Source organism: Delphinus delphis, chromosome 13 (genome assembly GCF_949987515.2).
Source record: "Delphinus delphis chromosome 13, mDelDel1.2, whole genome shotgun sequence".
Taxonomy (NCBI): Eukaryota; Metazoa; Chordata; class Mammalia; order Artiodactyla; family Delphinidae; genus Delphinus; species Delphinus delphis.
Window position 1 is genome coordinate 6,584,026 of NC_082695.1, and position 10,704 is coordinate 6,594,729.

General features: G+C 39.7%; 1 protein-coding gene across 1 annotated transcript in view; it reads left to right on the forward strand.

The window, feature by feature from the left end:
- The window catches only part of SBNO1 (strawberry notch homolog 1), a 56,041-nt gene that overhangs the window by 16,374 nt on the left and 28,963 nt on the right, over nt 1-10,704 (forward strand). Inside the window, exons 6-10 of the mRNA XM_060029295.1 lie at nt 2,976-3,072; nt 4,315-4,475; nt 7,460-7,593; nt 7,782-7,872; nt 9,380-9,592. Coding sequence (XP_059885278.1) covers nt 2,976-3,072; nt 4,315-4,475; nt 7,460-7,593; nt 7,782-7,872; nt 9,380-9,592 — 696 coding nt within the window. The remainder of the gene's footprint in view (nt 1-2,975; nt 3,073-4,314; nt 4,476-7,459; nt 7,594-7,781; nt 7,873-9,379; nt 9,593-10,704) is intronic.

A 10,704-nucleotide genomic window follows, 5' to 3' on the forward strand; every position in this document is an offset into this window, starting at 1 on the left:
CTCCGCGGCATGTGGGATCTTCCCAGGCTAGGGATCGAACCCGTGTCCCCTGCATTGGCAGGCGGATTCTTAACCACTGCGCCACCAGGGAAACCCAGGACTTCATTCTATGGAGGCAATGTCATGGAGTTTGGGTGTCGAGTCTGGAGAGACTTTGAGAGGGCCTTTTAGGAAGGGAGCTACAGCATTAATAGGCACAGAGGAGGTGGTAGCTATATGCTTAGGATACTTGGCTTGCAGGAAGAAATTGGAACGGTTGATTGGGGGCTCTCTGGAGGGTCCTGAATTGAATTTGATGGACTTGGGACTTGGAGCAGCACCAGTGAGGCCCCTGGAAGTAGAGGGACCTGTTAGTGACTCAGGGTGTGTTGGGAAGAAGAGACAGGTTAGGAGGTTGGTTAAGTAGTCCAGAAGGGAAGTGATAAGGAACTAAACGTCAGAGATTGCAAAGGTGATTGGAAAGGATGAGGGGAAAGGTAAAAAGAAAGTAAGAGGGGACTGCACATAATGATACCAGAGGATTGGTAAGACTGGGAATGAAATACAGAATTGGAGAGACAGCAAAGCAACCTGTGCCTGAGGTTTTGAATGGGGACCAGGAGAACAAGTGTTGGCAGTATCAGTTTACTTAACAGTTGAGTGCCAGCAGCTTACTTGGAAGTTGATTTTTGGAAAATAAGAATGCATTTTTTCTTTAAGATTATTTAGTGCTCAAGTTCCCAGTCCAGCCCATGTTGCCCATAACATGCCAAAAGTTCTATATTGTCCTAGCAGTTAAGAGACATCTAACAGATTGCAAACTGGTAGCCTGTGGATAAAAACCAATTGACAGGTGTTTTGTTTGGCATCCACATTATTTTGAAAATTTTGAATGTGTTGCAAACACATAAAATGCTGATTTCCAGGTTCTCTTGAAAAATAGGAGTACCTGATAATCCTGGGCCCACATTCCTCACCTCGTGTTAACATGCTTAGAGTTGAGTAGTGAACATCTACTTTGTGTGTTGGTCACACATTCCCCGTGTACCACAGTCTCCCTCCCCTTCATTTATCTCCTTGACCCTAAGCTTGGTGTCAGTTGCCATTTTACATCCAGCTGGCTTAGACATATTACTTGTCTGGTCCTTGGATTTTGTGACCGTATTGTGTTACCACCTAATCCTCCAATTATATACCTGCGGTATATATTTTTTAAAGGTAGGGAAAGACAAGGTAGAGGGAGAAAGGCGGCTGGTCATTTAGCACAGTGCGCATTCCTATTTTACAGATGAGGAAAAGGTGCAAAGGGGGATGGGCAGGACTCAGAATGTAAGTAATTTGCCCAAGGCTACACAGATAACAGCAGAAGTGGGGTCTGGGTCTGTTTCTTTGGCCAGCCCCATTTCATCTCTTATTTCTGAAACTGGGTTTTATTTTGGCATACTTTCTGAGAACATTCAGGGTTTCTTTGGATTTTTTTTCTAAGGACTCCATGGGTTGATGGCTGCATGTTTATCTCACATCTCCCTTTTCTTTCCCACATTTATTGAGCATCTATGTGCCATCATATGCTGCTCTAGACTAAATAAAAATAAATAAGTAAAATAAAAATAAAATAAAAGAGGAGCCTGACCTTACATTTTATTTATTTATTTGTTTTTAAGATAAACTTGTTTTATTTATTTTATTTTTGGCTGCGTTGGGTCTTCGTTGCTGTGCGCGGGCTTTCTCTAGTTGCAGCGAGTGGGGGCTACTCTTTGTTGCGGTGCGCAGGCTTCTCACTGCGGTGGCTTCTCCTGTTGCAGAGCACGGGCTCTAGGCGCACAGGCTTCAGTAGTTGTGGCACGTGGGCTCAGTAGTTGTGGCTCGCGGACTCTAGAGCGCAGGCTCAGTAGTTGTGGCGCACGGGCTTAGTTGCTCCGCGGCATGTGGGATCTTCTCGGACCAGGGCCCGAACCCGTGCCCCCTGCATTGGCTGGCGGATTCTTAACGACTGCGTCACTAGGGAAGCCCTGATGTTACATTTTAATGCCATGTGTCCTTGGCATTACCTGTAGGTCCTGACTAGGTTTTCTCTTTGTCCTTCTCCTCCCTTCCTTGGTATACTGGGTCCCACAGCTTCTTCCCTACATTCTTCCTTGATCAAGCCCACATTAATAAAGAGCTTCCCATTATGGTTTACTGATAGTGAAAAGCAGCTTTTTCAGGCGCTTCTTAGTCCCCTATTCCTCCCTGCCTCTACCTCTTTAAGATTCTGTAGAGAAACACAAGGTAACATGACTATATTGACCATTCACTCACTTTGCCTGGGGCAGTCTGGGTTTACTGCTGTTTTCCTGGTGTAAGTTACTAATAACTCCTCATTTTATTCTCAGATGTGCTGACGTTTGGAGAGTAGGTGATATAGGATTCTGTATGATTGTTGTTGTGTCTGTGGAGACACAGATGTCTGAAGTAAATTCGCTGTCTTTTAGAAGAACCTTTAAACTCCAGAGTTTTCTACGGTTTTGGTTTTAGGATCTAAGGGAAAGAAACAGATGAAGGTAACTGAGAAGAGGGTGGGATGTGAGACTTAAAGAGAGTTCCTGCCCATGAGATTGTAGGATGTGCTGCTGGGGCTCATCCACCTTTTCTCTCCAGACCCCTTGTTCTTTCTATTCCTGGAACTGCAATGAAGATTGAGGACTGGAGGTTAGACTTCTGGGCATCAGGGAGGCTGGCAGGTAATACTGAAGGGGAAGGTAGTTTGAGAAGGTGGTGGAGCCCTGTGGTGACCCATTTGTGTGTTTGCGATGAGAGCAGGTCATGGATTATCTGTGCTTATCTTTGGAGGAGCAGGGAAACCATAGACTCTGACCCAGATATTAGGGAATATAGAAGTGGTATGTCCTGTTTCCAAGATTGAAGATAGTGGGTATTCCTACAGAAGAGTTTTTCTGTGTGTTGGCTGGGCCTCCAGTTTCTGGACTTAGTTGATTTTGCTCTCTCTGTTACAGAAGGTCCCTGTTGTGAAAGAGGAAGATGAACCAGAGGAAGAAGATGAAGAAGAAATGGGTCATGCGGAAACCTATGCAGAGTATATGCCAATAAAACGTATGTCTTTGGGATTTGTCAAAATAATGAAAGACTTCTGGGTTCCTTTTGAACTTAAAAAACTGCCACACACATTATTATGTATTAAGATCTATCCATGTTGGGTACCTCAGAATTTGATAAGTGTGAGCTTTGTAGTGTGTTTTTTTTTTTTTTTTTTGCGGTACGCAGGCCTCTCACTGTTGTGACCTCTCCCGTTGCGGAGCACAGGCTCCGGACGCGCAGGCTCAGGGGCCATGGCTCACGGGCCCAGCCGCTCCGCGGCATGTGGGATCTTCCCAGACCGGGGCACGAACCCGTGTCCCCTGCATTGGCAGGCGGACTCTCAACCACTGCGCCACCAGGGAAACCCTGTAGTATGTTTTAAACTAGAATATGTTTTAAAATAGCTACATGAAAATTCTGTGAGTTTTTAAATTTTCCTACAGAAATTTAGAGCTTTGCTTTGGAATGAAGTCTTTTAAAACCAGGAGTGAAAAGGCTTTTTCCTTTCAAGTTAATTCTGCTCATATCAGCAGTGATTATAAAATCATAGTAAATTACAGAAATGTAAACACGTATCTTAGCTTTATACAGCTTATCTAAAGCAAATTATAAAAACATGGGAATCTTAAAAATAAAATCTGCTATTCGAATTCAGTGGTTTAAATTAACACCATTGCTTCCTTTTTTCCCGTAATGACCATGATTCATTTTTTTAGTGGCCACTGTATTAAGTTGAAAATGAATAATTTTTAGTTTTTGTGTAAAATTTTTCACTTTTTCATTTTATGGGGGTAATAAGATGGAAAAAAATCTATGGCTAGAATTTTTCTCTCCTATACTCTGGCTTTCTATAAAAAGTCACCAATAAGACCACTTAAACTAAAAATCTCTGTTTACCAACTGTGTATGGATTCCAAGGTCCCATACTTTCCTGGTTATTTAAAATGATGTCGTTAATCTAGGATTATGTTCTGTTACTACTGGAGAACCTGTTGGTATGAACTGTGGTGGTATTTTTCTAGATCTTTTTAATCAGCAAGTCTCTATTTAAACCATAGGTAGTTGATAAATAGGTAATTTTAGTCAAATTTAAACAGTACTTTACCATCAATCAGTGACTTTATATAGGATCCCAGGGTGTATAGTTACTTCTTATATTTTCTCTGTCAGGAGAAATATTGCAATATCTTATGATAAGACTGGGAAGTGTTATTACTTAGAATAATTAAAATGAAATATTTTTAAATTTTTATTTAGTAAAAATTGGCCTGCGTCACCCAGATGCTGTAGTTGAAACTAGTTCTTTATCCAGTGTTACTCCTCCTGATGTTTGGTACAAAACGTCTATTTCTGAAGAAACCATTGATAATGGCTGGTTATCAGCATTACAGCTTGAGGCAATTACATATGCAGCCCAGGTAAGCTGTGTAATTTATAGCTACATACAGTTTTTATCTTTAATTTTAGTTCACAATGTATAGTTGTTTTAATTCAAAGTTAAGTTTCCCTTGCATGAAAATCTTGTGAATGTGATTTTTATAGAAGTTTTATGTGTTAGAAAATTAAAGGGGTAGTGTGGATATGGGGAATGTGTTTCTAGTGCAAATGATAAATTGTCATAACCGTTTTGGAATTCACTGGGAACATGTATTAAAATTAAAAATACCTATATCCTTTTACCTAACAATTCCATGCGAGTCTGTTTCATAGAACTATTAGATAAGAACATATATATATAAGGCTATTTGTTGCAGTTTTTTTTCCCCCCAGTGGCTGAAAGCTAGAAAAGATTTGAAAGCTCACACCCTTGGGGAGTGATTGAATAACCTTTGGTATTACCATATGGGTGTTTTACCAGCTTTTATATTATGTCAATTGTCTTGAAAGGATTTCTGAAATACTCCATTTTTGTAAAATAAATAGGCAACCATCCCCCATATTTATGTTTTATAAAAAAGTTTGTATTTGGTTGTACAGTCCTTGAAAAATTATGGAAGAATACTCACCAATTTTTTAACTTTAATTACCTGCTACATACGAGGGTAGCAAGAAAAAAATACACAGACCTCGGAGATAGGGCAGGTTTGGTTCCAGACTACCACAGTAAAGCAAATGTCACAATAAAATGAGTTGCATGAAGTTTTTGGTTTCCCAGTGCATGCAAAACTTAGTGTTTACACTATTATGTAGTCTGTTAAGTGTGCAATAGCATTATGTCCAGAAAAACAATGTACATACCTTAATTTAAAAATACTTTAATGCTAAAAAATGCTAACCATCATCTGAGGCTTCAGCAAGATGGGGGGAGGTCTCGCCTTGGTGTTGATGGCTGCTAAATGATCAGAGTGGTGGTTACTGAAGGCTGGAGGGGCTGTGGCAGTTTCTTAAAATAAGACAACAGTGAAGTTTGCTGCATTGATTCATTCTTCCTTGCACTAATGATTTCACTGTAGCATGCAGTGCTGTTTGATGGCATTTCACCCACAGAACTTCTTTCAGAATTGGAGTCAGTCCTCTCAAACTCTGCCACTGCTTTATCAACTAAGTTTATGTAATCTAAATCCTTTGTTGTCATTTCAACCATCTTCACAGCATCTTCATTAGGAGGAGATTCCATCTCAAGAATCTGCTTCCTCCACTGAAGTCTTGAACCGCTCCAAGTCATCCATGAGGGTTAACTCCTGTTAATGTTGATATTTTGACCTCTTCGCATGAATCATGAATGTTCTTAGTGGCATCTAGAAGGGTGATTCCTCTTCTGGAAGGTTTTCAGTTGATTTTGTCCAGATGCATCAGAGAAATCAACTATCTATGGCAGTTACAGCCTGACAAAATGTGTTTCTTAAAGAGTAAGATTTGAAAGCCGAAATTACTCTTAGCTCCATGGGCTGCAGAAAGGCTGCTTTACAAAGCAGGCATGAAAGTGACATTGATCTCATTGTACATGTCCATTAGAGCTCTTGGGTGCATTGTCAATGAGCAGTATTACTTTGAAAGGAATCTTTCATTCTGAGCAGTAGGTGTCAACAGTGGGTTTCAAATATTCAGTAAATCATGTTGTAAACAGATGTGCTGCCTTGTTCCATTTGTAGAGCACAGGCAGTGTAGACTGAGCATAATTCTTAAAGGCCCTAGGATTTTTGGAATGGGAAATGAGCATTGGCTTCAACTTCAGGCCACCAGCTGCATTAGCCCCTCATAAGTCAGCCTGTCCTCTGAAGCTTTGAAGCCAGACATTGACTTCTTCTCTAGTTATGAAAGTCCTAGATAGCATCTTCTTCCAAAAGAAGGCTGTTTCATCTACATTGAAAATCTGTTGTTTAATGTAGCCACATTTATCGATTATCTTAGCTAGATCTCCTGGATAACTTGGTGAAGCTTCTTCATCAGCACTTGCTGTTTCACCTTGCAATTATGTTACGGAGATGACTCCTTAAACCTCATGAACCAACCTCTGTGAGCTTCAGAATTCTGCAGCTTCCTCACCTCTCTCAGCCTTCGTAGAATTAAAGAGTTAGGGCCTTGCTCTGGATTAGGCTTTGGCTTAAGGGAATATTATGGCTTGTTTGATCTTCTTTCGAGACCACTAAAAGTTTCTTCATGTCAGCAATAAGGCTGTTTCGCTTTCTTATTGTTTGTTCACTGAAGTAGCACTTTCAATTTCCTTTAAGAACTTTTTTTTTCATTCACAATTTGGCTATCTGGAGCACGAGGCCTGGTATTCAGCCTGTCTAGACTTTCAACATGTCTTCCTTATGTTGTAATCATTTCTAGCTGTTGATTTAAAGTGAGAGACATGCAGCTCTTCCTTTCACTTGAATGCTTAAAGAAGCCATTGTAGAGTTATTAATTGGTCTAATTTCAATACTGTTGTGTCTCAGGGACTGGGGAGGCTGAAGGAGAGAGAGAGATGGGGGAAATGGCCAGTCAGTGGAGCAGTCACAATACACACAACATTTATTAATTAAGTTCACCATCTTATATGGGCGGGGTTCATGGCAGCCCAAAACAATTAAAATAGTAACATCGAAGATCACTGATCACAATAACAAATATAATAATAAAGAAAAAGTTTGAAATAGTATGAGAATTACCAAAAAGTGACTCAGAGACACGGAAGAGCAACTGCTGTTGGAAAAATGGCACCAATAAAATTGCTTGATGCAGGGTTGCCACAAACCTTCAATATGTAAAAAATGCAGTAGCCCCTGAAGTGCAGTAACAGTGAAGCACAATAAAATGAGGTATGCCTGTATAGTTACGTAAAAGTATGCACACTAAGCCAACTACATGCCATTTCTATAAAAACAGAGAATGTTAATATATGACTAAAACAAGGTATGAAAGACTGATTGCCAAAATATCTAAAGGAATAGATAATTACCAGCGTTTTCTTTTTCAGCAACATGAAACATTCCTACCAAATGGAGATCGTGCTGGATTCTTAATAGGTGATGGTGCTGGTGTAGGAAAAGGAAGGACAATAGCAGGAATCATCTATGAAAATTATTTGTTGAGTAGAAAAAGGGCTTTGTGGTAAGTGCTAAAGACTGGCTGTGGAAGCTTTTGTTTGTGAATAATCCAGCATATGGGGATGGGTCTTCGTGAGTAGGTATATTTTTTTGAAGTGTCAAGGCCTGGGTTTGTTTATTCCTGAATATTGCTAGAATGATGGGATTTGTATTGAATTTGTGTGTTTTTCTTTTCCCTTTTTTTTGTGGCAGGTTCAGTGTTTCAAATGATTTAAAGTATGATGCCGAAAGAGATCTGAGGGATATTGGAGCAAAAAACATTTTGGTCCATTCATTAAATAAGGTATGAAACTTTTCTATTCAGTTGGTCATTCAATAAATATTGACTTATCTGTGAGATGGGAATAATAATAGTTTCTACTTCGTAGGGTTGTTAAGAGGATTAAATGAGTTATTTCACAGAAAGCATAGTGAGTGCTAGCCACTATTGTTGGTTTTCGGATTACTAAGTGTTAAATAATATGCTAGGTAGGGTTATGTAGCGGCAAACAAAATAAGCATTGTCTGTTTTTATGGAGTTTATTCTCGTACTCTTCAGGGTTTTTCATTTGTTTGTTTTTGTCTGTTTCTGAAGTTACTGTATATGAGTGAAACTCATATACTTATGAGTATAAGGGTGCAGTGTGATAAAGCTATATGGACAGGTAGTGTGCCCATCGCATCATATAGAGAGAATTGTGATTTGGACACTGTTTTAGATATTTGTACATTCAGTGGACTTGTATACCCGTACCTGTGTTCATGTTAAAACAGTTCTGTCAAATGGAAGAAAATGTGTTTCATTATCTAGAAAGCACAGTCCAATGTTCATTTAGCAAATCTTTATTGACCTCCTACTATGCAGCAATTCCTGGAGTCACATGGGTAGAATAGACAGACCTAGTTCCTGCAGGTGCTTCCTTGCTAGCCCTTTGAAAATAAGTAAATGTAAATCTACTTTCCATGCGAGTCCTAAGTTGCTTCAGTGTTGAGTCCTAAGTTGCTTCGGTGTTGTTGCCCTGCCCATCAGTGGCTTTTTTTGGATGAGGGTTACTGAGTGGTTTGTTGGCTTAAGTACTGTGTCTTGAATGACTACTAGCAGTTCAAAACTAAAACATGTAAGGGGCATCTAGAAATATTTTTGATTTCTAAATCAGCATAATTGAGGAAGACCACAGTAACTATTAATCATAATTCTTATATAGCCCTCAGATCTTAATTACAGTGCTTTGCATGTAGTAAATGCACAATAAATATTTGTAGAATGAATATTGTGACCTTTTCTTGGGGAGTTTGATTTGTAATCTTTTTTTTTTTTTTTTTTTTTTTTTTGCGGTACACGGGCCTCTCACTGTTGTGGCCTCTCCCGTTGCGGAGCGCAGGCTCCGGACGCGCAGGCTCAGCGGCCATGGCTCATGGGCCCAGCCGCTCCGCGGCATGTGGGATCTTCCTGGACTGGGGCATGAACCCGTGTCCCCTGCATCGGCAGGCAGACTCTCAACCACTGTGCCACCAGGGAAGCCCTGTAATCTTTTATTGATGATAGACTTTTTTGAGACTTTGATGAAAACTGGATCCTTGTACGTTAAAGCTATACACACACACACACAAACACACACGAGAGGGTTCATGTGTGTGTGTATGTATGTGTACACATGTGTATGAGAAATTTTGTGTATGATTTTAAGAGGTCCTTTGACTTTCCTGAAGCCCATGATGGTACCACCAGTTTCCTGCTGTAGAAATCTGGGTGGGATAAATATTTTAGAGACAAAAGTGTATTTATTAAGTTCTTCTCTTTTCTTTTTTAGTTTAAATACGGAAAAATTTCTTCCAAACATAATGGGAGTGTGAAGAAGGGTGTGATTTTTGCTACCTATTCTTCCCTCATTGGTGAAAGTCAGTCTGGTGGTAAATACAAAACGAGGTTAAAACAACTCCTACATTGGTGCGGTGATGACTTCGATGGAGTGGTATCCTTTGCAACAAGTTTTATAATTTTTAATGACACAAAATATAACACACAGGAATTCTGAGGTTAAATAAAAAGACTGCTGGGACGAGAGCTTTAATGATTACATAGAGTCCAAGGGAGTCAGAAAGTTGATTCTGTTTTGTAGCTGTCATATACGAGGCCAGTATTTAAGTTCCTGCTTTAGGAAAATGTTAATAGTTTTGGGACATGCTGAATACTATATTCCCTTCTTAACTTAGTGATTTCCAAACTTATTTGCTCATAGCATACCTTTTACTATCCTGCATGAGGATCACCAGTTTTTGAAGTACTGATTAAGTTGGTTATCAGTTGTGCTTCTATTTAACAAAATTTGCTCAAATTATCTGTGTGGTGGACATTTTTAGCCGTAGTGGATCCTTTCGTTCATTCTAATTAAGAATTAAATATCCAGTTCAGGAGTGACAGCGCCGCAAGGTGGCAGCCACCACGGGCTCGGACAGTTTATGAAAACTGAATATACAGCATTAAGATAGAATGTGGACCTAAATACCCAGAAGCAACCCCCTTTGTAAGATTTGTAAGAAAAATTAATATGAATGGAGTTAATAGTTCTAATGGAGTGGTGGACCCAAGAGCCATATCAATGCTAGCAAAATGGCAGAATTCATATAGCTTTAAAGTTGTCCTGCAAGAGCTTCGGTGCCTAATGATGTCCAAACAAAATATGAAACTCCCTTAGCCGCCTGAAGGACAGTGTTACAGTAGTTATCAAAAAGAAAAACCACAGGCCCTCCACCACCCACCCCCCATTCGATTCAAGCAGTCTTCATTTTCTGCAGTAGTAAATTTTCTAGATGCCAAAAAAAAATTAAATATCCAGTTAAGGTTAATGCCAAATTCAGTGAATGCCTCTGTGGCTGGGGGAAGGGGGCTATGGAGATCAAGGAGAGGCACATAGAGGGCTTCATTGATATTTGTGATCTTACAGAAAAAGAAAACCATCTGAAGCAAATATGGCAAAATGTTAAGGTTTGACAAAACCAGTTAATAGGTATAGGTATGTGAATATTAGTTAAAAAAAAAAAAAGTTAATGCTCAGGGGCTTGTTATCAACAGCATCCCTCCCCCTAATAATCTTGATTCTTTTTTTTACTCCAGCTACCATCCCAGAAATCTTGG